The sequence below is a fragment of the Oryzias latipes genome, chromosome 14, assembly GCF_053564925.1.
Source record: "Oryzias latipes strain Hd-rR chromosome 14, Olatipes_Hd-rR_3.1".
NCBI classification, from domain to species: domain Eukaryota; kingdom Metazoa; phylum Chordata; class Actinopteri; order Beloniformes; family Adrianichthyidae; genus Oryzias; species Oryzias latipes.
The window spans coordinates 1,355,407-1,383,304 of NC_136250.1; the positions used below are offsets into that span (position 1 = coordinate 1,355,407).

Below are 27,898 nucleotides of genomic sequence, written 5' to 3' on the forward strand. Positions count from 1 at the left end.
GAGCATCCTCTCCAACCTGTCCTAGACGGTTAGCGCAGCACCTGATCCAAGAGGCTAAGGCAGCGTCGCTGTCACACCAACCGCTACAGGAGATCATTCCTACCTCACTACATTGGACTTCATAACTCATCATCCTTCTGCCACAGATAAGCTTATTTCATCTGTGTTTTTCTAGAGCTGTTATCCAAACTGATTATTTCGTTGTATTAAGCTTGTATACGGTCGCTGCAACCAGTCAATTTCCCAAGATGGTATCAATAAAGTAACTTTATCTTACTTTTTCTCATGCGCTGTCTCAGATGTAACAAATTGGTGGCTTGTAAGGGCGGTAACACCATAACCTGTCCAAACACAGTGCAGGTACCAAAACTGTTCAGCCTACAATAAGTATTCGGGGGCCTTCGACTAATGCTGACGTCATACTATTTGATTGGCTGTACATTGGTCCGATGTCGTGTCAGATAGCAATTAGTCCGGAAAAATTCGAGTACAACTGTACAAGAAGAAGTTATGAGTGCTGTTGTAAACAAACCAAACTCCAACATAGAGCGAGATGATCTTCTAAACAGGCTTTTATTATTGTTCTGATTATTAGTAAGTGCATGTTCGCTTATAGAATTTAATCCGTGCGCCCAGAACTGACCTGGAAGAAGGGTTGGGATTAGGTTAATACGTGCTAATAACATTTAGCCGCGGATGAACTTAAAACTGGAGTAACATCAGCCTTTATTTTGTCTGGACACGACTGGAAACACAAAATTACATGACAGTTTGCACGGTTTCTCAGGACTGTGCATTCAACAGCTGCCTCCACTAGCGCACACACCGTCATAAAGCTGCTTCTCTGCTTGGAGACACAAATCTCCCGGGAGACACGGTTCTCCTGAGTACTGCAGCTCACACAGAGCAGCTCGCACAGAGCCGCGCAACAGACTGCGGACCCTTCTCCAGACCGCACACTGTAACAAAGCACCTCACCTGCCCACAATCACACAGCTATGCGACTCCAGCTGTTCTGCTCAGAGACACAGTTGGTTCATTCTAACAGCAACAGATCTTTTTGCAAAGTGGGTTGTGGCAAAACATTATAAAGAATCATTTCAGAGACAACTTATGAACAAAAAGAACTTAAGGTTACAAAAGTAAACGTGAAAAGAAAATATGTAGAGCCTGAGCAGATCTCCACGCTACATAGTTTGTCCAAGTGGGGCAACCGTAGTGTAGGGGTCCTCTAATCCTTCCCTCGAGGGCTGGTGTTCTACATGTTTTCCAACCAACCAGCCATTGAAGCTTCTTATTGGCTAAACACACCTGATCCAGGTTATCAGTAGCAGATAAGGTAGGGATTCTGGAAAACCAGCAGGACACCGGTTTAGGTACCATAACCATTCGGCCTGCAACAATTGTTCGGGGTCCTTCGACTAGTGCTGACGTCACATTATGTCAGGGGTGATCAAACTACGGCCCACGGCCTGGATCCGGCCCGCCTCCATGTTTGGTCCGACCCACTGAACAATATGTTTTGTTTTGTTTTTTTATCTGGCCATACGATCAAGAACGTGTCATTTTATTCCACCTTTTGCAGTCTGAGCTCTAACCTGAAACCCTCTAAAATCTCTGTTAAATGGAAAAGAGACAGTCTTTCCTTTCTACGCTGCAGTTCATCTTTCCCGCTTTAGCTCGTTCTTTTAGAGCGATTATGCTGCTTTTTTAAACAGCGCATCCTGTTCTGTGTCCTGATTGGCTGTAGACTCTGTCAATCACTCTCCTCTGATCCGTGTCTCCTGTACAGAAAGGCGGAGCTCTCAGATCAGAAATCTGTGATCGATCAGATCTTTGTTTTCATTCTAAGATCCTGAACATAATTTCTATGAAAATTTGATTATTTAAACAAGAGAAAAATGTGAAAATATTCATGTCTGTGTGAGAAAAGTGTAGAAAGTGGCAGTGAGGAGTTTTACTGCCATAAACATCTGTAATCAGACTCCGTGGATTTCACTGATCACGGTTATTTTTAGAATGTAATTCCTTCAATAAACGAGGGAACTCTGTTCTGGTGAAAAGGTAACGCAGATACATGCATAGCTGCAGTAGAAGACATTGAAATGTGCTTTTTCCTAATTACTGGATGAGAAACAGAAGTGCAGGTCACAGCTGCTCAGTTTTAGCACAAACTGTGAGACGTTTGAGGAGCTGCAGCCTCAAAGTCTCAGCGGGGAAATGAGGGCAGAGGATCCACTATTTATTGTTTTTTTTTTCATGTATATTTTTTCCTGACTTTTTGTCTTTGAAAATCACAGTTATTTGGTCATTTTTTTATTTAATAAATAGTGTTATTTATTTTTATTAAAAGGATCATGAATTAGTAAAATTTTATTATAGGGTTTTACAACAAAAGACAGATAATAGAAGTTTAAAAAAAAGAGTTATTGTGGCCTCACAAGAAAAAGTTTGACTTGCTCTAGCATCCATATGTGATGTTGGAAGATTTGTTGTTTTTCATTCTTCCTATCGTTCAAACACCACATGAACGCAGCATTTCTCTAAGTTTTACATGAGGTACATCAAGCCGTTGGTGCAATTGGCCCTTCTAACTAATTTTAGAACCCTAAGTGGCCCGCGAGCCAAAATAACTGCCCACCCCTGCATTATGCGGTTGGCTGTCCATTGGTCTGATGACGTGTCAGATAGTGATTGGTCTCGACAAATTACGATACTACCATAGAAGAAGATATTATGCGGTCTGTTGTAAACAAACAGAGCTCAGACATGGAGTGAGATTATTTTCTAAACGTGCTTCTATTATTGTTATTATTGAGTGCATTTGCAGCCAAACAAACTGCGCACTATAAACGCACACTATAAAAAGCATCTTCCCTGCCTGCGAACACGAAGCTGCGAGACTCCAACTGCTCTGTTCAGAGACACGGTTCGCTCGTGTGGAGCAGCAGGCTTATTCCCGAGCAGACCTCCACGCTACGTAGTTTGTCCAAGTGGGGCTACCGTGGTGTGACGTCATCCTCAGTCGAACGGACACGGACGGTTATTGCAGGCCGAATGGTGACGGTACCTACAACGGCCCTCAAGGCCTGGATTTGGGGACCCCTGCCGCAGAGTGACATCATCATTATTGTCAGGCCCCCGATCAGTTATTGCAGGCCGAACACGTTTTGTACCAACACCGGCACTAAAAGACACCAGTTTCTATGGAAGAGGTGTGCAGCGTTTGACCATCCAAGTGAGACGTTTGGTGCCACTATTGTTTGAACACTGGGATGTGCAATAGGATTTCAGAAGGGCAGGGGTTCAAAGTTGGAAAAGGGCAGTGTAAAGGGTTACAATTAGTCAATGGACAAAGATGGAGTTTCTTGCAAGATCTTGTAATATATATATTTCTTGTGCTTTTTTTGTAAAGGAGGATCAAAAAAGGTACAAAACAGAATAGTTACAAAACTAAAGTAATCTGGGCCCAACTGAAAAAATAACTAAATGAAATTAAACAATTGGGACAAAACTGAACAGGCCTGACGAGACTCAGCCACTGCACTGAGCTTTATAGACAGGGAAAAACCATACTGGACACATGAGGGAGGGGGAAACAAACTAATCAAACATTCCAACTAATTAATCTATGATTGCAAAACAGAAAACAGAAGAACAAAACTTATACAATATGAAAGTACTCTTCAACAAAAAGCAGACTAAATAATTTCCTTTAAATACGCAAAAATAAAGTCCATGAGGAGAGCTGGTAATCCCTGCAGTTTCCCCACTGGAATTTCCCAATCTCCTCTACTGATTACTATGGAGAGCTCAGCTGGGATGGAAACTCAGGAAAAACAAAAAGGGAATAAACAATTTACCTCACTTAAAACAAATTAATCAAATGTGTGCATCCATTGATAATTTATTTCAAGTAAATAAAGTAAAAATGAATGTTTTACTTTTCAAAGAAAAATGAAAGAAATACTAACACCTATGTGGCACAGGCAGAAAAAACAACATTCCTTTTTCGTCCTTTAAAAAATACAGAAAATTTAGTAAAGTATTTAAATAATGGTAGTAGTAATAATATTAGTACTAATAGATAACTACGCAGCTATGCGACCCGTGTAGGTGAAAGTGAGACCATTTTTATTTTTCATGTAAACAAATTATTGTCAACATAAGTTTGTTCACTTTATCATAGACTTGAAAGGCATTCAAGGCAACGAAACACTGGAAACTATTTACATTGGCATAATGTGCAGCAGACATTTTCAACATGATTCAAGTTTAATCCGGATAGTCATATTTTAAACACAGACATCCCACAAATTTTGTCTCCAGTATGCTAAAAATATTAATATTTTATTATTTAATGTCATTATCATACTGTTGCTGTCAGGATTTTGAGGTTCATTTCAGTTCAGTGGTGTTTTGGGTCATGTTCTGTCCTCTGTCAGTCACTCCTGGTTCATGTTAATCTTCCACAGCTGTCTTCTTCTCTGCTCATTGTCTTCAGGGAGTAGAACTGTCTGCTTTTCAGTTCTACATAGTCAGGTCAACTGCTTTATCCCTTTTTTATTTGTCCACAATTTTTCTCCGGTTTAACCCTTGTGCTATCTTAGATGACCCCCCCCCCTTCCATTGACGTGTTCTCCCTACCATGACAAAGGTGGATAAAGGTGGAAAGATTTCATGTAATCCATAGACACCAGTGAAGATCACAAATCATTGAAGAAAAAAGGTTCAGAGCACTGTCTAGTGGGTCTAGATGACCCAACTCCCAATGCTAAAGTGCCTAGGATAGCACAAGGGTTACATGTATGTATTAAATCTTTATGTTTCTGCCACCAAGCCCAGTTTCCTGCATTTTGGCTCCTACACCCCCGGTTCCTAACAGCTGCACCCAATGTGACTGTGGTTTTAGGATTCACAGCAAGCTACACTCTCTTTTTCATCAGATCCTCTAAACACAGGCATCTTTTGTCATTGGAAAGATTTTAATAAAAAAAAAGATTGTGAAACTGAATGATACACAATTTAAAGAAGGCAATTCTAATCCAGAAAAGATATATTGAACAGATTAATTTCAGACCTGTAGTGAGGAAGCTGTGAACATAAACGTGGTTAATTTATTTTAAAAATCCCCTTGGTGTTATATTTTGTAGTTAGTACTTAACTTCCTGTAAGGCTTTGGCAGATCCCAAAGGTGACGCAGACTCAGCTGGATAAAAAGGTGAATTATAGATATGATACTCTAGGCTGGAAAAAAGCAAGGTGGTAGACCGCTGGATGAACCCCTAGAGAGAAAATGATCATGCACATTTTTCTATAGCCATGCTGCAAACGATAGGTTGTACTGAACACATTAACCGCATGAAAGGTTGATCAAGGAGGAAGTAGGTGAGACGCAGGCATATGGTAACTATTTTTCTTCTTTTTTCAGCCCCTCAATCCCACAGACTGCTGATGGGGCCCGTTAGTACTGTTGACATGATAAATCTGCGCTCCTTGTGGGCTCCTGCCTGACTTTTAGAAATTAGGATATTGGAAGTTTGTGTGGGCACCCTACGGGCACTTATGTATCACGTGCACACCCAGTGCGTGCAACAATCTCACAGGGAGAGTAAAGGACCAGTACTCGCACCTTACTAAAGCCTAGAGTTGTGTAACAGCAGTGTACGACAACATCAGACCTTTACAGGTGCGTGCAGTTTACTACATTCCATTTTGATGACGTCCCTTGATGTGGCTGTACGAGCCTCAAGAAAAGCTCAACTTTAAATGCAAGCTGTTAAGTATGTCAACTTCAATTTAGCCCATGACAGAAGTGCTGCCTTTTCTTTATAAAAAGTGATATCACAATACATCAGCCTAAAGAGTGTTATTAATAAAGCACTGTAAAAGAAAGATAGCTCTCCTGGGAAATGTTACTCTCACAAAAAGTCATTCAGAATATAATCACATTCATTTTCTACCTCTCTTCATTTAAAAGCAGTTCATTTTTGGCAAGCTTCTGTGAACTGGCTCTCACATAACATTACGTACATAAAATCTTGATGTCAAAATATGCATGTTAAAATAAACAATTGTTTATATATATATATATATATATATATCTCACAAGGGTTAATGTATTTTCTTATTGTAAAATGTGTGGTTAAACTAATATATTTAATGACTCCTTAGATTTGAATTCAAAATAAGTACGGTATAACATGGAAAATCGTGGTGACCTTATTGTTGTGGAAAGTGTGGTCTTTCCTTTAAATCAATCAGCTACGCTCGCTCTTGATCCATACCAGCCTCTATGAGCTGGAATCTCACAACTAGCTGTCTTTCAAAAGCTGATTGTGTGACAACTCTCTTCACAGAGAAGGCATTGAGGACGCATGAAGCCAGCCATGGGGTGTTGGTTCTCTGAGCCAGGGGTGCTTCAGGCATGTGGCATCCACTGTGTGGACAGCGCAATTGAGGGCCATCTTCAAAGGGCTAATTCCTATCTACAGAAGGAGAGGGAGGGATGACAATTCTTTACTTTTCTCTAATGCTTTCAATACTATTGGGTGCGTCCTGCTTGGGGAAAAGCTAAAAGCAAATCTTTATGGATAGAGCATGGTTTTCTGGATTGAGCTGCCTGTTAGTGACTAGGTCAACAACAGACACATTTCATCTGGCTGAAGGGCCATACATAAACAGTGGAAAAGCACAGGGAAACCCCAGGTAACTGTATTGTCAGTTTTCTATTCTGTCTATCCTTCTATGATTAAACTCAGGGTCACAGTCACTCAAATTCTATTATGACTACGGTACTCCCAATAAGCTATATGATATGGTGCCTCTGTCGGACTCCTCCCCCTCTCCTCTCCGCTTGGCTCCTGATTCATCCCAGCTGCGACCACTTACCTCATCACCTCATCCGCCTACTTAAGGAGTTCCAGGATCATCAGTCTTCGCCAGTCCGTTGCCCCTGATGGTGCATATTGGCCTTCACCTCTAGTTCACGTTTGCTTCCTAGTTTCTAGCCAGCTGTTAATGAACGTTGCTTTACCTGTCTGCAGGAAACCCCAGTCACGAGTGGTCGCCTGAACCTGTTGCACTCTGGAACCTCCTCTGGTCTGCTTCCCCTGACCTCACCACGAGCCTCTGCCGAGTAAACACCCTCAAGAGACGGATCCACGCTGCCGACCCCGGACTCTGTGAGGACATCAACCAGTGACGCCACGGGCCGTAGTCTCTCTATCTCTGGACCTCCAGAAACTGTGCCTTACCTGACCAGCTACCTCATTAAATCCCCTTTCCTCTTGCCAAGTTACCTGAGCTCTGTGTCTCATTCCGGGTTCCAGCATCTGGGTCTCTGTCGTTCTGTAGCCATGACACTATATAGGTAAAAAATGCTACGTCAGGCTGTAACTATTGTCCAATGTACGTCAAGATTTGACACCAAGTAAACAACAACACACAGCTTAGCAGATACACTAAAATGAATATGGCATGCTTAATTTTGGTCTGATATTAAAAAGAAAAAAACTCTGGTCATCACAAAAAAAAGACTCAGGCCGTATTTTTGTAATGTTTTTGTACAAGGTGCAACAGATGAAATTTTGTCATTGGAGAGAACATGATGTGATGAAACACGCAGGAGGAAGTTTTCCAGACCATTTGAAATTTCAAACATTTGAAATAGGAGGGACAGGGCCCCCAAAAGCGTGGGGCCCTGTCCCTCCCGCGGATGAAGGAGAGCGCAGTGAGCACTTTGGTCCACGGCGAAACTTGCCGTGTAGGGAATGTTGTTAAGCACACTATCAGAAGGTCTCAAGCACCCATAAAACACCGAGCAGCTGGTCTCCCGTGTGCCACATGTCCCTCGTCTGCCTGCCGGATTGGGATTTGCCACTGGGCACTTCCTTTCTTCGCTCGCCGCTACTGAGGGAATCCCAGTTAATTTCTTTTCCTCCATTTAGTAATGTGCTTTAACTTAGCAGGTCATCTTGTCTTATCTGAGATCGAGCACAGACATATACTAAAGTCATCCTCCAAAAAACAAAAAAGATAGTGCTAGATCTATTGCTACCATTCACTTTGAACAGGCTTGGTTTGTTGACCTCACCGTCATCACTACAAAATCATCCAAAATGTTTGATTAATTGATTGATGGATTTATTTTAAGCATTCTAGTCAAAAATAGAAGAAAAAAAAGAATTTGAGCTTGATTTATTGCTTGAAAAGGAGTGGGAAGAAGCAAGCTTATATAATCCCACCCCTACCCCACCGTTCACTATTAAGAATAAACACACTCAGATCTCCCTAAAATGTAGTAAAGATTTTACTTGTGAAAACTCACATCTTTGTTTTTCCAGCTTTCATTGTATCACCATGTACAATGAATTTTGATTCTGATTCTGTCTGTTCAATTGTTCCAGAGCAGTCAGCTGGCATCTCGACCTTTCCAATATGGCTTCCTTTGCTTGACTTTGCATATGTAACTCGTAGTGCAGCAACTCTAGCCTATATAACTCATTAACCCTTGTGCTATCTTAGATGACCCCCCCTTCCATTGACGTGTTCTCCCTACCATGACAACGGTGGATAAAGGTGGAAAGATTTCATGTAATCCATGGACACCAGTGAAGATCACAAATCATTGAAGAAAAAAGGTTCAGAGCACTGTCTAGTGGGTCTAGATGACCCAACTCCCAATGCTAAAGTGCCTAGGATAGCACAAGGGTTAAGGGTGTAACAGTACACTAAAATTTCAATTCAGTTAGATTCAGAATTTCATAGGGCTCGGTTTGATAAATTTTTGGTATTATTTTGGTACAAAAAAAGCAGAAAAAAAATTCTTACAAAATGCATTTATTGGTTTTATGTAACAATCATAACATTGACCTATGTAGGTGATCTGCTATATAAAATAATACAACTTCATGAACCAAAACCTTTGGATCCTTAACACTGGCTTGAAAAAAAAAATATTTGAACTTGTTCATTTTTTTCTTGTAGACCCGATTGTTTCAGTCGGTGATGCCATTTTTAGTGCGATATCAGATCAGATGAGTTACTGTGACATACGCTATCTTTGTGTAACAATGTCGACACACAGCATTTGAATCATTCAATTGTCTTTTCCCTTCATGGATGCTGACAACAAACCCGAACTGTTCCCCCACAAAGGAGAGTGTAAGGAGCTGGGGGTGGGGCGGTCCCCAGCTCTGGCCTCATGTCTCCATTAGCCATATGTTGACATGCTCACTGTCACCTCCGTCACCTAATAGCTATTAAACCTGAACTGCAATGACATTTCTGTCGGTGGTCGGAAAACGCAGGGGAGATCCGTTCTGCCAAAGTCGGATCTTCCTTCGGGGTTCACTTCCCCATTCTGATCCTCAGAGCCTTCAGAGCAGGTTCATAAAAGAACCATTGTCTGTTTTTTTTTTTTTTTTTAGAGAAAACCATTATTTTATGGTTCCAGCAGACTGAGCAGCACACCCTGAGTGTGCGCTCACACTCACTCTTGTGCTATGTGCTCTGCCCCCCCTCCTTTCCTGCACGCGCACAGCACAGACACCAACTCATTGGCAGACACACGCTTCAGCACACACTCATTCCACAACATAGCGGAAACTCACGGTTAACATTAGTTCTGCCTCGGTGCAAAGTTAATACATCTGGGGGGGGGGGTACAACAACAACAACAACAAAACAAAAAATCCACTAGCTACAAAAACAACACTCATTTCCAAATTAAAATCCATGTGACAAAGAAGCTTGGAGTGAATTTAAACCCTGTTCCATTAAAGGTCACATAAGTAAACCATATGCTTCCAGTGAAATCAATTGGCTCCTTAATAAGTAATGCTCATCATCAAAGGGCCAGGACATATTTGTAACGATTGAGGTTCAAGGCAGGATCATCATGACTGCACAGAACCAAGGACAGAAGATGACATCCAATCAGTTTTCATTTCAGACAAATGTGCAGCCTATCAGATGTGACCTGATGCAGAAATGCATCCTGTATGATAACTTCTTACAAGATGTTCTCAGCAAAATGCCAAACTGTCAAAATGCTTCCACATGATCTAAGCCACAGCACTTGAAAAATAATTCATGTCTAATTTTCCTTTTAAGCAATATCTGCTGTAGTCAGGCTGACTGTGCTGCCCTGCTCTGACAGATTCTAGTGCACACAGATCTTCTCAGCATCGCCACAGAGTAAAGCATTTGCAATCTTTATTTAAAAAGTGATCAATCCAAATCAGTTCATTTCAAAGGTGTCCCAGATAACCACATTTGAACCATTGAGGATCACCAATATTAGCTTTTATTAAACTTGGGTGTAGATGTGAGGATGGATGCACGGATAGATTAAAAGACAGATAAATTGCTGGGTGGGGAGGGGTCCTTTCTCACTTCTATTGACAGTGAACCAGGGACACCTGATCCACTGCAAATAAGGGCAAGCAGCCAAATGAAGAAACGTCAGTGCTCGGGGAAAGTGTGTTTGTCTTTCAGATGTGGATGGATGGACGGACGGACGGACGGAGGGAGGGAGGGAGGGAGGGAGGGAGGGAGGGAGGGAGAGAGAGAGAGAGAGAGAGAGAGAGAGAGAGAGACAGAGAGACAGACAGACAGACAGACAGACAGACAGACAGACAGATAGATCAAGAACAGTCTATGTTATCTTGTAATTGTCACCTACATGCGCCTTAGAAGTCAGCTTTTCATCCACAGCAGTGCATTGGGGAAACACCAATAACATTCAAGGGCAGTGAGGAATGGAGGCTGCACTCCGTCCCACCATAACAAGCGCAGGTCAAACAGGCAGAGAAGAGGATGGGAACGGGCATGCGCGTGTTTTTCTATGGTGACCTTTGGCGGCCCAGCGCGGGCGGCAGCGGTCGCCTTTGCTCGGCTCAACGGCCAATGGCGTCGGTTACGTGATAGAACAACGCAGCAGGCACTTACTTGAGGACGGCGCTGTCCCCCTGTCTCACGGCGATGTTGTCCTTCAGCACAGAGTCCCCGCTCCTCACCGGAACTCCTGCGGGGACAAGCAGCAGAAGTCTAAGTCCGAGGACCACAACGCATCTCCCAGGAACCGCAAGACAGCCGCTTATTCCCATGATGATGTTTGCAGACAGCGCAACTTCCAGGAAAACTTAAACCGTCGGGTATTCAGAGCCGCGGACGGTGAATCCCTCTGTTTTCAGACGCTCAGTCGCGCTCGACCTGCTTTTCCGACCTCTCGATGAACAGTCCCGTTATGACCGGCTGTCCGTGTCAGTGCTGCGGGAAAAGCAGCCTTCTCCCCGCAGACACTGAGGGACTCCGGAGGAGCGGAGAGCTCCGCGCTTCTCTCTGGAATCTCCGTCAATGGATGCTCCGGCAGAGAGAGACGCACCGACCGACTCTCCAGGATGCGGATGGGGTTTTCCCTCTGCTGCCACCGGCACAGTTCAGAGCTGCACTCCAAACATCAGGCGCAATCCAGCGCTGCTGTTGGACCGTTCTGAGGTGATGCAGCGCCTCCCTCTCCGGGGTGCATGCTCATGCAGCACGCGCACCGTGCAGCTTTGCAGCACGCAGAGTGCTCATATTATTGAGGTCACGGCGGTTTTTTAGGGAGAGCTCCATGTTTATCAGCAACAAACCCTATTTGACGGTATTGCAATAAGCTCTGGTGTGACAGTCTCGTCATCACACGCAGCACCAGTAAATCTGGCTTTAGCAAAGAAACACACACACTGTAAGATTTACTCACCGGCTAATTACATCACTGTAGCCCTCTAATTATCTGGGTGAGTGACCTGCAGGAACAGATAGGTGGCTGCAAGCTAAACACACAGTGGCACAAAAACACACAGCTTCATTTTATAATTGTTATTTAGTCCAAACCATTCTTATATTGTGTCTGAATGTAGTTAAATACAGTTCAAAGCAATTTCTTAATTCATTCTTTTTCTGGGGATTGCATGGTGGCGCAGTGGTTAGCACTCTCACCTCAAAGTGAGACTGCCCTGGTTTGAGTCCCGGCCGGTGCCCTTCTGTGCAGAGTTTGGATGTGTGGGTTTTCTCCAGACATTTTGGTTACTTCCCACAGTCCCAAAACCTGTTTCATAGGCTAATTGTTCATTTATTCAGCTTCAAATCTGTTTGTTCCCTTTCTGGGTCACGGGGCTGCTGGAGCCTATCCCGGCCACTTGCGGGCGAAGGCAGGGGACCCCCTGGACAGGTCGCCAGTCTGGGCCACAATCACACACACTCACATTAACACCTATGAAGCATGTTTTTGGACAGTGGGAGGAAGCTGTGGTCCCCGGCTGCACACATGCACTGGGAGAACATGCAAACTCCACACAGAAAGGTCCCCCATTAATGTTCTGTTTGAACCGCGGGCCTTCTTGCTGTGAGGCAAGAGCATTAACCACTGCGCCACTGTGCAGTATAGGCTAATTTGTTACTCTGAATTGTCACTGAGGTGTGCATGTTTGTGTAGGAGGGATTGTGTGTCCGGCAACAGACTGGCAACCTCTCCAAGGTGTACCCCGCCTTCACCCTACAGTAGCCAGGACAGGCACCAGCAACCTTGGGATTCCAATGGTTTATTTACACCATCAACATATCAGTTTGCAGCAGAGGTCTGAAAGCTGTAATACTGCTGTGTTCTCCTGGTGACAGGAAGAGCTGAGCAGTAAGCAGAAAGTAGGTCAGTGCTCTCAGAGAGATTGTCCTCAGAATTTTGCTAAATCTCATCTCAAGACCTTAATCACTGTTATCTTTTAATGAGAACTATGCTTGATTGCAATATTGTTGTAGGAAGTAAAACTGTTAATTTCATTTCTGGTTTGTGTTAAACTGTCTTACATGCTTTTTTACATATTAAATCATTCAGTTGAGCATTGTGTTTAGAGTCTTTTTTTGTTGTTGAAGTTCCTTACTGTGTTTAATGTTAATCATAGATATGCTTATTTCCACTTATGATATGGGATGTGTAACAATTACAGCAATTCCCTCAAAAGTGAGCCATCAACATTCTGCAGGCTTTGGCTGTAGCTAGACATTTACTCAACAAAATAACTTCTACATATTTTGCATACTTTGTCTATTTGTCAGGAGTAAATGTATCGTGTGAACCTGTATAATTCCATCTTTGCAGTGTTGAAAAGGAAAGTCTGAGAAAAAATGACATATCTATATTGGTGGGATGAGGCGCAAAGGATAAAGTCAGTGTGCAGACGAGGCAAATAATGATCTGGCAGCCACTGATTCTGTAACGTTCATCTAGGGCTGGGCAAAATTGAATTATTTATATTAGGATATTGTTTTTTTTCACATCAGGCGATAATGATTTATATATGATGATATAATCCAAAGAACTATATTTTTCAAATTTGAACACTATTGCGCATAATAGAAATATATAATCATCAGCAAGTTGTTTAGATTTAAATATTTATTTCCTATTTTAAACATAACAGCTGCACTTAAGGAACATGATAGAACAGTTTATTTTTCAGATAACAGAGAAAAGGTATTTATATTAACTACACTGAAAATAAAAGCAAAAGCTTTCAAATTTCAAAGGAGAAGTGTATTGTGAAGTATTTGTAAGGATAATTGAAGTTAAACCCCCTCACCATGTATGGATAATACTGTCATCCACTGTCCTTGAACCACACTTTAGTCGTTCCTAAGGTACTGGCTCCTTAGTGATTGTGCACAAATGCTGCATGTATGTATTCATATTAATGAATACGTATCATAGTGATATCAGAAAAAGAGCGGTTGTTCTGTGGTTTGCATCACCTTTTGTTTTTTCAGCGGAGCTTTATGTCAGATACTAACACCAAATAAAGGACAGATAAATGTAAAATACATGTTATATGGGAAGTGAAGTAACAAAAATATCTACACTGTGTAAAACATGAAGAAAAAATGACATTAATAGCATAAACTAAGTAAACTAAAAGTTTATCAGGGTTGCGCAATCAAGGCTGCGCTTTGCTTTTTCACCTCGCAGCCTGCACAGTATTTCTAAAGAAAACACGCAAAATACTGCAAATTTGAGGATATAAATGAATTGAAGTCATTCATATAAATTGCATTTATGGAACAGATTAGTGCACAAATTTATATTTTATAATGAGGTTTTCATGCTGACGAGAACAGTTTGCAGGTTAGGCAATGGCTCACCTGCCTCCCCTGGCTACATGTCCCTGCTGAGACCTGTTTCAATAAGGATCTAAAAACCAGCAAAGCAACCCCAGACCTGCCCAAAGTATGTCCACCTGCTCGAAGCAATTTTTACCCGCAAATTAAAAATCGGAACCGCCCAATCCCGCAACACTGCATGATGGGATCTGTAGTTTTTTTTTTTTTTTTTTTTTTTTAACCTTGTCCTGTCCAACAGCTGGGCAAACAGATGAGAGCTGAGGGCCTCTTGTGTTGGACATATTTTACTTTAACAAGAGGGGTTATTAATCTTCAGACAAACCAAAGGTATGTCTGAATAAACCCCTTTTGTAATTGAGGCCAAACTTTATTAATTTCAAACATGTTTGAAGATCTTTGGTGTTGGACCGGACGGAAAAGGAAAGAGGGGAAGAAGAGAGAGGGACGTTAGAGAGAGGGGGGGAAGGAGGGTGATAGTAGGAGGGGAAGGGGGATAAGACCATGAAGCAGCATAAAGCAACAAGTTTACTGGTTGTTAATCACCATGGTAAGGCTCAAATGCAGTACAAAAAGGGCGGAGCCTGTCCACACACACACCCAAGTGTCAAACACACCTGCTAGCTGCAAAAATGTCCATCTGTCGACATGTACACAAAACAGATAGTGCTCACACGCATACTTATGCCTTAAAACCAACTAGTGTGAAACATTTCAGTCATTCAGTCACGCAAACCGCCAGTGCAAAGGTGAGCCAACACCCGTGCTCAGGTGAGTGCTCATGTTCTTCTAAAATGGATGGTGGAATGTGTAAAGAAGGAAGGAGAGCGCCCAGCCATCCCCACCCCAAGACCCCCACCGCAGCAGCAGCGGCAGCCGGAATCCACCCACGCCACACGGAAACCGGCATGAAACAACCGCCGCCCGGGCGACCAAGCCCGCCACCCAGGCCAGGGCCAGCAGGACCGCCGCAAGGCCCCCAGAGCCAGAGAGCAGGGAGGCACGGAGGGAAAGAGAGGGCCGCCCCAGCCCAACCAGGAGAACAGCCCCCCCGCCGCGCCGGGAGAACCCAACGCAGGGCCCCACCGGAGAGGGACGCCCACAGCCCCAGACGAGCACCCCACCACCACCCAGGAGTTCTGGGCACCCCCCCGCCCCAACCCCAGGTACGAGCCAGGACCCCCCAAGGGAGACCCGCCCCGCACTCCAGGCAGCCATCCGCCCGGCCCACGGTTGGTCCAGGGAGGAGCAAGGCAGGGGCCCGCCGCCCCCGCCCAGGAGGAGGGAACCCCGGGGAAAAAAGAGGGCCCACAAGGGGTGTTGTAAATATGGCCCGACCAGGCTCGGCCACAGTTGGAAATTTGGCGGGGCCCAGCGCTCAGGAGCAAGGACCAGAACCCACCCCCCAGGGACACCAACACCCCCGGCTCAGATGTAATGTGAACCCCCCCACCGCGCGGAGAGAGCACCGCCGGGCCCAGGAAGCCGGCACCCCGGGGACACGGCCGCCGTTGCAAAGGGGCCCGTACCCCCCACCAGGGAAGAGGCAGGGGACAGATGGTCCTAGGTCCCACCTTCCTTGCAAAATGTGTGTGCGTGTATGTGTGTTTAAGAGGGTGTGTGTGTGCATGTGTGTGTGTTTATGTTGGGATGTATATATTGAGGGGGGAGGGGTGTGTGTACTAAGGGGGGTGCAGTTAAAATTGGCGGGTAGGGCATTAAGGGGACATCTCCTGATTACTCACAGTGATGTCCCCTCACCCCCCCCACCAAGGGGCCCTAAATGTCTAAGGTGCGGTTAAAATCTGTAGTTTATTTGTTACCTATTGCATATTTCTACGACCTACAGGAAACTTTTGACATCTTGCATTGCCAAGCCAGCAGGACATGTGAACATCACAAAAACTTTTGTTAATGAACACATTGGCCCTATTTCCACTGCATGGTTCTAGTGACCCAATTCAGATTTTTTCCTCTCATGTGGCACAGATCGGATATGACCGGTGAATGTGTAAGCAGGACAAAAGCGCATGGATTCCGTTTTTCTCAGATCAGATTCAGGCCTCACTCATATGTGGAAATAAATCGGATAGGAATCGGATACGTGCATTTGCGTGAGCCATGTAAGCAGACAAATCGAATATTCCCCAGTAAATGTGAGTCGTACATCAGTGACGTCAACTCAGGACACCACCAACTGAGATCACATGACTTATTAAGGTGCTTTTGTGCGCTGATTTTGCTGTTCGAGGACAGCTGGAGCCCCATCAGCTGTTACCTTTCATCTTCAGGCTTCATACTGGAGTCGGAAACCGCTAATTCCAGTCCGGTCCCGGTCGAGACGCAAACGGTAACTACTGAAGCGGGAAACCGTTGCTCTGGAACAGGCTAGAAGCCGTTTATTTCTTTGCTTGGATCAAACTGTCTGCAAACACTTCCTCATTCAAAACTCAGAGAGAGCACATAAGCCGACAGAGCAGCCTTCCTTTTCCCTCTCCCGCGCATCCCCTCTCGTGAGCCTGCCTCATCCTGGAGCGCCCAAGGCAACGCCTCCTTCCGTCGCTGCGTTGCCTTCATGACAACCGCAGTCACACAAAAGTCCGAAGGAGGTCTGTGGAAGGCGGAAATGCTGCTACGTAGTCCTCAGAACATCTACGTTTGATAGTTTCAGCATTGTGTAGTGTAAATGCAAAAATCAGATACGGGTCACTTTTAAAAGATGGTGTAAGCGGGTCGTCAAAAAAATCGGATTTAGTCAGAAAATCGGATTTGGGCATCAAGACCGGCAGTGTAAATGGAGCCTTATTTTTCAGAGGTGGAACCCAGTCATTGTTTGCCAGACACATTAAGGTCTCAAGTCTTTGTCCTCAAGTCCAATGCAAGTGTAAGGTCAAGCAACAAGTCAAGAACCTCAAGTCCAAGTCTCACTGTTGAATGTTTCAAGTCCTTTCCACAAGAGAGTAGTATTATTTACACCGACCATGTATGCTTTTAGGAACTGCATTTATTAATTAAAATTCTGCAAGAATGTTAGGTAAATTGCCTCTGGGCTTATGCATCCCCGCTTCCAAAATCATTTCTTTATAACAAAAAGCCAGTTTACCACGTTTGTAACTGTGATAACCTGGAGATGGAAGGAAACCAAGTCTAGATATTAAATCCCCTCACTCCAGACCAGCGATGTGTGGTTCAGGTTGTGGCAGATAAGGCACTGTCTCTTTTAGAGTCAGATTTACAGACAAATGGACCAAATATATGTTTACCAACTACTGATTGTGTTTCATATCTCATATCAGCATCTTTTTATAAACACAGCAGATTCATATTGGACAGAGAAGGAATGTAAAATGTATAGCGGTTATGTTTGACTCTAAAAAACAAAACGATATGAATGTTACATTTAGTTTAGTGTTTAATATTTCTGTCAAAGTCATGTGACTCGAGTCCAACCCTCTGCCTGTTTTCTGCTCCATCATATCTAAAAATTCTTTATGTGATTTCCTGGATTTTATTTTTACACTCTGACTTTCACAGTTGAAGCGTCTCCACGATGAACATTCCAGACCTCTCATCTTTTAAAGGGGGACTACTTGCAGAATCGATGGTGGGAGCCGGTTTAGCTCGTGCTGGTTTGCGGCGCCTTCCGTCCGTGAAACCAGGGTTCAACTCTGGGCTGCTCCCTGTTCCCTTCTCTACTTCTGTGCCGGTCCCAAGCCCGGTTGCTTTGAGAGGGTTGCGTCAGGAAGGGCATCCGGCGTAAAACATTGCCAAGTTTACCATGCGACTCGTTCGCTGTGGCGACCCCTGATGGGAAAAGCCGAAAGGGAAACAACAACTTGCAGAATCGATGGCAGTCAAATACATTTTTGCCACTCTTGTTGCACGTACATAACATCTTTATGTTTTACATTTGATTTTTAACAAGGGATTACAAACTATGTCTGATTCATTAGTGCATTCTACAACAGTGTTGCTCCTTGTTGTATGCTGGAGTTCATTCATCTAATTTGTGATACTTTGTTCACTTTTTTCTTCGTCACGACGGCGTTTTAGGGCCACCAAAAAAAAAAGAAAAAGTAAAATTACGAGTCATAAATTTATGAAAAAAACATCGTTCATTTACGAGATTAAAGTGGAAGTGAGCATCAGAGCAGCAAATGAAGGCCGTGCAGCAGCAGAGCAGTCAGACTAAACTCAATGGAACAGGTGAGCTGAATGTTTATTGATAATGTTAACAATGTTTGAAAGTTTATTTGATTGATTCACGATTTATGAATGTATTATTTATTAACGGGTGGTTTGCAGGATCTCTGCAGCCCGATGAAGCCATCATCTTGTCTGGTGTGGTAGATCTACACCTTGGGTCTTGTCTGGTGTGGTAGATCTGAGCCTCTATCGCTCTGGTGCTCAGGCCTTGTTCCTGAGCTGCCAGGATGAGCGCTTCAGTACTGTCCTGTAGGCCAGCCCTTTCTAGCCATTGGTAGGACTTCTTGATATCAGCCACTTCAGTTATGGTCCGGTGGTACATCCCATGCAGGGGTTTGTCCTCCCATGAGGATCTGTCCTCCTGCACTGTATCCTCTGCTCTCCATTGCCTGAGACATTCACTGAGCACACTGTCATTTGGGGCCTTGAGCTTGATGTACTCATGGATCTTGGATGTTTCATCCTGGATAGTGACTTCTACGCTCACTAGTCCTCGGCCTCCTTCCTTGCAGCTAGCATACAGTCTCAGGGTGCTGGATTTGAGATGGAACCCTTCATGCATGGTGAGGAGTTTTTGTGTCTTAACATCCGTGGTATGTATCTCTTCCATTGGCCATCTTATTATTCCTGCAGGGTGTCTGATAACTGGCAGTGCGTAGCTGTTTATTGCCCGGGTCTTATTTTTGCCTTTGAGCTGGCTTCTCAGGACTTGCCTTACTCATAGGAGGTATTTAGCTGTTGCAGCTTTCCTTGTTGCCTGCTCCAGGTTGCCAGTTGCCTGTGGAATTCCAAGGTCCTTGTAACTGTCCTCGATGTCTGCTATTGTTCCTTCTGGGAGTGAGACTCCTCCTGTGTGGACTACCTTGCCTCTCTTTGTCACCATCCGGCTGCATTTCTCGAGACGTGCTATCCCCCAGAGCTAGGATGAAACGGGCCCCCAGTGTCCTAGGAAAGGTTATGTCAAACTGGGGCCCTGTGATGAACAGCTTCCTTCTGGTGCTATACCTGTAGTTGCACCACGTAGAATGCAAAAAAGGGCAGTTAGACTGTCCAATCAAATAAACCTAGTTGATATCCCTTGCAAGAAGGTTTTGACCAGTCCCAAGGAAACTAATCTCAAACTTGCTGCACTCAATGTCAGATCTTTATGCAACAAATCATTTTCAATCAATAATCTTCTCTCTTCTTTTAATCTTGATTTTATGTTTTTAGCTGAAACATGGCTTGACAAAAACACAGGAAACATAGTTCTATTTGAATCAACTCCCCCCAACTACAAACATGTATCGGAAATACGAGAAAATAAAAAGGGTGGAGGCGTTTCTGCATTGTTTAGAGATAATATTGCAACCCGCAGACTATCATTTGGTGTGTTTTCATCATTTGAGCATGTGTCCTTTAAGATTGAGTTAAAACAAACTCCTCCCTTACTCTGCATAGTCATGTACAAACCTCCTCAGCACAGCCAAAGTTTTATTGATGATTTCACTGAAATGCTCTCACTTGTGTGCACAGACTTTGATGGTCTAGTCATTACAGGTGATTTTAATGTTCATGTTGATAATGTCAATGACAGAAATGCAAAAGAGATCAATGCTGTCCTTGAAACCTTTGATCTAATTCAGCATGTGAGTTGCCCCACCCACAGCAGAGGGCACCCTCTGGACCTGCTCATCACAAAGGGGGTTAATATTTACAATGTCAGTGTGGTTGATGTCGCCCTCTCTGATCATTTCTGTGTATTCTTTGACCTGTCTGTTGCTCCCAAACCTGGCCCTGCAGTTTTCCAAAGGAGACAAATAAATGAGAGCACTAGGGCACAGTTTGTAGAAATGATAAACCCTGAAAACGCCTCTGGTACCAATGTTGAGGAAATGCTGAATTCTGTTACTTCTAGCATCTTGAATGTTCTGGATGCCATTGTCCCTATGAAGGTTAAATTGAGAAAACATAGACAGAAAGCTCCCTGGAGGAACGATGATCTAGTCAGGGCACAGAAACAACAGTGCCGCAGAGCTGAGCGAAAGTGGCGCAAGTCAAAACTCCAGGTTCATTATGAAATGTATAAGGGGGAGTTGTACGCTTACAACCAGATCTTATGCAGAACAAGGGAAAGGTACTTCTCTGAAATCATTGGAAGTTGCAGCAGCAACTCTCGTGTCCTGTTCACAACAGTAAACAGATTAACTAACCCTCCAACCCAGCTACCAATAGAACTGGTTTGCACACCCAAATGTAATGAGTTTGCTGTATTTTTTAATGACAAGGTTCAGGGCATTAAAAAAAAAATTAAAAAATCAACTCCACAACACATATAACTATCGAACGGCCAGCTGACTCACTTTGTACCTGTCACTGACCAAACTGTCCAAGAGACCATCACCCGTCTGAGCTCGTCTACATGCTGCCTTGATGTGTTACCCACTAGATTTCTAAAGTCTGTCCTGAACAGTGTGTTGCCATCAATTACTCAAATAGTTAACATGTCTCTTCAATCTGGAATATTCCCAGAGGCCTTAAAAACTGCAGTCATTAAACCTCTCCTGAAGAAAAGCGGTCTTGATCCCACTGTACTGAATAATTACAGACCTATCTCTAATCTGACATTTTTAGGAAAAGTCCTTGAAAAAGTTGTCTACCAACAGCTCACTGATTTTCTCTTATTAAACAATTCATTTGATGTTTTCCAGTCAGGTTTTAGACCCCATCATAGCACAGAAACTGCTCTTATCAAGGTAACCAATGACATCCGCCTGAACACTGATGATGGCAAAGTCACTGTCTTAATCCTGCTAGACCTGAGTGCTGCCTTTGATACTGTTGATCATGGGATCCTTTTGCACAGACTCCAAGACTGGGTTGGCATCTCTGGATCTGCCCTAAGTTGGCTCAAGTCTTATCTGGAAGACAGGAAATATTTTGTTGAAATTGGGAGTTGTGTCTCAGACTACATGGCCTTGACTTGTGGTGTGCCCCAGGGATCGATCCTGGGACCCCTTCTGTTCAACCTCTACATGCTGCCACTAGGGCAGTTAATACGTAGTAATAACATATCTTATCACAACTATGCAGATGATACTCAGATCTATGTGTCACTGACAACAGGTGAATATGGGCCAGTGGATTCACTCAGCCGCTGCCTCCAACAGATCAGTGCGTGGATGCAGAACAACTTTCTCCAGCTAAACTCAAACAAGACCGAAGTTATTATTTTTGGCCCACAGAAACAAAGAGAAAGTGTCAGCAGCTACCTTCATTCTCTGTCTCTTAAACCCTCAAATCAAGTCAGAAATCTAGGGGTAATCATGGACTCTGACCTGAACTTTAACAGCCATATCAAGTCAGTAACATCAGCAGCATTTTACCATCTGAAAAACGTTGCCAAAATCAAAAACATAATGTCAAAGCCAGACCTGGAGATACTTATTAATGCATTTGTCTCCAGTAGGTTAGACTACTGTAACGGCCTGCTCACCGGCCTCTCCAAACGAGCTGTAAAACAGCTTCAGTATATCCAGAATGCTGCTGCTCGAGTCTTGACCAGAACCAGGAAGTATGATCACATTAGTCCTGTGCTCAGGTCTCTGCACTGGCTCCCTGTACCTCAAAGAATAGACTTCAAAGCAGCTCTGCTTGTGTACAAGTCTCTCCATGGCCGCGCACCAAAGTACATCTCTGACATGTTAGTGCCATATGAACCATCTCGTACTCTGAGGACCTCAGGGGCCGGCCTCCTGTTGATGCCCAGAGTCAGAACTAAACAAGGGGAATCAGCGTTTCAATATTCTGCAGCTAAAATCTGGAACAGCCTCCCTGAAGTCGTAAGACAGGCCTCTTCTGTGTTCATGTTCAAATCTAGACTTAAAACATTTCTGTTCAGCCGTGTATATGACTGAAAGGTCCTATCTGCACTTTTCTTTCCTTTCCTTCCTTTATTTTTAAATCAATTTTCAAATTTTTTTTTTCTTTTAAAGTAAATTTTACGTTGATTATTTCTATGATGTATTGTGATTTTAATGCATTTTTCTGTTTTGTGAAGCACCTTGAATTACTTTGTATACGAATTGTGCTATACAAATAAACTTGCCTTGCCTTGCCTTGCCTATATCCCACATTTGATGGACACTTGTGCAAGTGGATTCCCATTGGCTTCAAGGGTAGTTTCCACAGCTTCATTGAGTTTCCTATGAAGGCTCTTAGAGTCCTGTTGATGTTGTACAGCTCCAAGCATTCAGTGATCCATGTGTGTGGCATTGAGTCATAGGCCTTCTTGTAATCAATCCAGGCTCGCACAGGTTGGTGTGTCGTGACCTGCAGTCTTGAGCGACTGTTCTGTCGACCAGGAGTTGGTGTTTGGCTCCTCTGGAGTCTCTACCAATGCCCTTCTGTGTGTTGCTCATGTATTGATCCATGTGCCTATTTATCTTGGTTGCAATGATGCCTGACATGAGCTTCCATGTTGTGGAGAGACAGGTTATTGGCCGGTAGTTGGATGGGACTGCATCCTTTGAGGGATCCTTCTGGATCAGGATCGTTCGCCCTTCCGTTAGCCATTCGGGGTGAGTCCCATCTCTTAGCATCTGGTTCATTTGTGCTGCCAGGCGCTCGTGGAGTGCGGTAAGCTTCTTTAGCCAGTAGGCATGTATCATGTCAGTGCTGTCCAGTTCTTCATACCTGAGACTCTTTCTCGGATGCCTGCCACTGTGATGGATACTGGATTCTGTTCAGGGAGGTTGCTATGTTCTTTTCTCAGAGAGACCAGCCACTGGGCATTGCTGTTATGTGCTGTCTTTTTCTCCCATATACTTTTCCAGTACTGTTCAGTTTCTAGCCTTGGTGGGTCTGCTCGGCTGTTTTGACCCTGCCACTGAGCGTACACTTTTGCAGGTTGAGTTGCGAAGAGCCTGTTTATTTGGAACTATATCCATATAAATGATCATATATTACCTCTGGCACACTAAAAAACAAATTATTTATGAAATATGACTGAGTGGTTCTCCCTACCATGACAAAGGTGGATAAAGGTGGAAAGATTTCATGTAATCCATGGACACCAGTGAAGATCACAAATCATTGAAGAAAAAAGGCTCAGAGCACTGTCTAGTGGGTCTAGATGACCCAACTCCCAATGGTAAAGTGCCTAGGATAGCACAAGGGTTATTAGCAACACCATAATGTAGTGTGCCTTTCCCACACTGAAAATGGGGGAAAAAATTACAGACTGATTGTACTTTAAAAGTCTTGAAATGACATAAAATGCTCACTTTCACTTGTATTCTTAGTTTTAAACATTGTATGGCTCTCACAATATTACATTTAAAAATATGTGGTGTTCATGGCTCTCTCTGCCAAAAAGGTTCCTGACCCCTGCTGACCGCTGGTCTAAAGTCACGAACACATGTTGGACCTGATGACCAGTGGCAACGGGACACAATTGGAAGAAGTACTAAATGAAAATGCTTTTACCAAACACAGCTCGCTACACAGAGAAAGTGGGTGTGTGTGTTAGTGTGGGGGCGGTGCTGGTAGCACAGATTCTTCCTGGAAGGGGCGGTTCTCACTGGTCTACGTCAGCCCGTTAGAACGCGCTCGTTCTTGGGGGGGGGGGCGGCTCAGAGAGCAGGTTTTTAGAGGAATACTCAGAAATGCAGTGAGTGAGGAGTGAACATTATGATACACCAAAGAAGAAAAAAAAGATTTAGTATGGTATGGGCCTTTAAAGATAAACGATGATGAGATAAGTTTGAAGGGAAAGTGTTAGCCTGGAATATGTTGAGGCACATTTGCTTTGTTTACTAATGTGTGCCTGCTCTCTCTTTTCTCTTTCCCATCTATATGCATGGCAGGATTTCTGGCCACTAGGGATAAGAGTGGCACTTAGCTGTGCATCTAATAGTAACTCTTTATATTGCAATGAGAGCTTTTCTGTCTAGTGAGACAATTGAAAAAGTTATTTTCTTTATCTTAATGTCAGCTTGACACTCTAAAAGACATTTGATTGAAGTGGATATCGAGCGAAAAGGGAATGAACATGCACTGACAGCACTGGATGCCATTACTAGGAAACATACAAGTACCACATTGTATTGTTCCTGTCTTCAAAGAAAAGTATGTGTGAGAACACTGATGGTCACTAAGTGAGAAGCCATCTACATTCGTTCAGACTCCTGACACACACAAATGGCAACAATTACAAATGAACACATTTTAAAAAAGTATACTTACAGTATATCAATAAAGGACAAATATTTGAAAATGATTTCTCTTCTTTCCTTATAATTCTGATACATTTTTTGTGGCAGTTTGAACAGATAAACAGAGACCTTTTATGTAACCCTAGCAAAAAGAGAATTAACTAATTGACACTATCTCTAGTGTTGTCTACTCCGTGACAAGTCAAGTGCCTCATATCAACATTCTTCCTCTTGTGTGTTAAAGGTAATCACACCATCATTTATATTGAGGTTGTTAAAAGCCTTAGACACCCAAGTCAGTTAAGGATGTAATGTTTGGGAAGATGGTGGTATGAAGTGGCTGTTTAGATTATTGGAAGGTTGTTAGTGAGAAATTATGATGATGTTGTGTGCAAGAGAAATTGGCCTAGGATAAGACTTAATTAAAGAGATATCTGCCTGGGATGCAACATGAGTCCTGATTACATGCATGGCCTAATGGTTTTCAAATTAAAACCCTCCCTGACCTCAGCAAAATCACAGATATGCAGTCTTAATTAGAGTCAAGGATAGAAAGATGGGTGGGCTGAGGCCATGATTCACAGACGCCTCTACTTGATAAGGGCTACATTTAGCTACCTGACAAAATATTAACACCATGGCAGTTTCTAATACCAACCTGAGGAAACAGGGGGTTTAAAAAGCCTTTCCAGAAAATATTCAAGTGCAGGTGCAGTGGATTTACCTCATAGTCTTGCAGTGGTGTTTCAAGGATAAAGTTTACCTGCCATCCATTTCAGTACATGTCAAATGCATCATGTGTTCCAACCTCATTCCCTGCATTGCAGCAGGTCAGGTACCTCCCATGACCTTGCCAACGCTCCAACACAACTGAAGTTGCCAAGCATGCAGCTGTGACAAATTAGAATGGCAGTGTTTGTTGCTTAGCCCACTTGAATCATTCTTGATGGATCACACAAACACATTAATGAAGAGTAAGAAAAGACAAGAGGGGAGGAAGGTGAAAAAATTCACCACCTTGAGAAACTGGGGAGATGTGTATTTTAGAAGACGCCGTTTCACTTATATCAAATGTTACGAGTATCTTTTGTTTGTTTTTAACTATTCAGAGTCCAACTGTCTTGATTTCCATTCTTTATCCTATAACATCTAAATAATTTCCTGCTGCCACTCACTAATAACAGAATCTGTGTGCTTCATTCAGACAGTCCATTCTAATCTTTATTCATATCATGCAAGGACGGGATGAGCTAGCACACAATGGACTAGCCTCTGACCAAAGTAAGTTAATACTCATGAAAAGCATGGGCAGACTTAATAAACAGAGCTTATTCAGTGAGTTCACTCTTCTGCAGAAGCTTAGATAAGCGCTACCCCCAACCTTTCACATGGCTTGGTTGCATGTCCGCTTTTGTGCACAAGCCCACTGCAGACTCATCCGTACGCCCAGTTTTCCAACTGCAGGGCATTCTTCTGGCCCTGCATGACAAAGTTGGGCCTGAGCTGTGTCACCTGGTGGAAGAGAATGTTCTCAAACTGGTTGACGCCTCACCTTGGGTGTCTAACCTGGTGGTAGCTAGGAGGAAGGGGGGCGGTCTGCGTCTCTGTGTTGACTTGTCAGATGTGAACAAAGCTATAATTCCTGATAAGTACCCTTTGCCTACAGCTGAGGAGCTCACCAGCCATTTTCATGGTTCCACTGTCTTCATCAGTATGATGGACCTGCGAAATGTATACCTGCAGGTTCCCCTTGCACCTGCTAGCATGGACCTCACAGCATTTGTTACACATGGGGGGGTGTTCAGATTTAAATGCATGGCTTTTGGTCTTTCCTCAGCTCCAAGCTGTTTCCAGAAGATTATGTCACTCATACTGGCAGGTATCCCGGGTGTCTCCATCTACCTGGATGATGTGGTTGGACCAACCATGGCACTGCATGACGCTCTGGTGCAAGTCTTTCGACGTTTCGAACAGCATGGCGTGATACTAAATGCTGGGAAGTGCGTGTTTCGAGTTAAGGAGGTTGAAATTTTAGGTTTCAGGCAATCACAGCCAGGAATAGCCCCCATTATGGCTAACATAAGCCATTCTGTCTTTGCCAGATCCTCAGTCTGGCTGTCGTCTTTCTTGGGCATGGCTTCTTACTGCCTTAGTTTCATGCCACATTTCTCCGACTCGACAGCTCCATTGCGTAGCTTGCTTCGGAAGGAGGTGCGCTGGGACTGGACCTCATCCTGCCAAGAGGCTGTGCGGATAATTAAACAACAGCTCACCTCCCACTTTGACCCATTTTAGCCAGACGGCACCTACGTTGGTCACCTCTGACGCCTCCAGCGTGGCCCTTGGTGCTGTGCTCTCCCAGATCCATGAGGGGGTGGAACAGCCGGTGGCATTGATCAAGACTTAGATCAAGAGTGCTTCACATGGTGCACGGAGGGCACTTAGGGATGGTCAAAGTGACGGAACAGTGTCGTGATACAGTGTGGTGTCCTCACATAGATTCAGAGGTTGAGGAGCTGGTACTAAACTGTGCTTTTTGCCTTCTGAGTGGGAAGACTGGTCAGTCAGCTACGGTACCACTCAACACAGCCCTGTGGCCATCATAGCCTTGGGAACACTTCCAATTTGATCTCTGTGGAGAAGTTCATGGGGCACCTGCACATGCACGGCACCTCCTGGTTGTGCATGACTTGCATCCCAAATGGCCAGAGGTTTTTCAGCCGAGCACTGTCACCACCATACCATCATTGGCCAATTGGAGGAACTGTTTGGATGGTGGGGGCGTCCCAGCATGGTTACAACAGATAATGGACCCCAGTTTATCTCAGCTGAGTTCACAGAGCAAGTGAGCAAATCAGAACAGCAGCGTACCATCCAGAGAGAGAAGTAGAGGGCTGGAGTGGCTTAATAAAACCCTTAAAAATGGGATTTGTGCCTGTCTAGAAGAAAGGAAAAATCTTCAGCGAGGCCCTCAACCAAACTCTCTTGAGTATTTGAGCATCAAGGCACTCCAACACAGGGGTGTCTCTGTCTCTGCTCATCGAAGGACTTGAACCTAAACACCCCCTGGACTGTTTGAGAGCACAGCCTGTCCCTCCACATGAAACTCAAGGTTTGCAGAAAGTCAGAGCCTGGGTCGTGAGTTCACAGGCTCGGAAGAAGAGAAAATTTGAGGCCACACATCGAGTGCAGACCCCGTCACTAGCTGTGGGGGATTGGGTCAGGATTAAATGGGCCCACCGCCAGCATAAATTGCAGTCATTCTGGTCAGATCCTCTCAGGGTCACTCAGCAGCTGGGGTCAGCCACCTAGAGACTAGAGAACTGGACACGTCGGCACTC

General features: G+C 44.0%; 1 protein-coding gene and 1 long non-coding RNA gene across 5 annotated transcripts in view; one reads left to right on the top strand and one right to left on the bottom strand.

Annotated features, from left to right (window-relative positions):
• Positions 1–27,898, bottom strand: part of opcml (opioid binding protein/cell adhesion molecule-like) — a 315,760-nt gene that overhangs the window by 126,631 nt on the left and 161,231 nt on the right. For 3 of the 4 annotated variants that reach the window (XM_078931040.1, XM_078931039.1, XM_023962832.2), the window contains exon 2: positions 10,954–11,029. In XM_078931040.1, the coding sequence (XP_078787166.1) occupies positions 10,954–11,029 (76 nt within the window). Of the gene's footprint in view, positions 1–6,891; positions 6,956–7,036; positions 7,114–10,953; positions 11,030–27,898 lie in introns of those variants that run through there. The other variant, XM_078931041.1, reaches the window with a different exon arrangement.
• Positions 6,837–7,300, top strand: LOC111948695 (uncharacterized). Its single transcript, XR_002874653.2, has 2 exons — positions 6,837–6,961; positions 7,047–7,300. It is a non-coding gene; the product is annotated as an uncharacterized LOC111948695 (long non-coding RNA).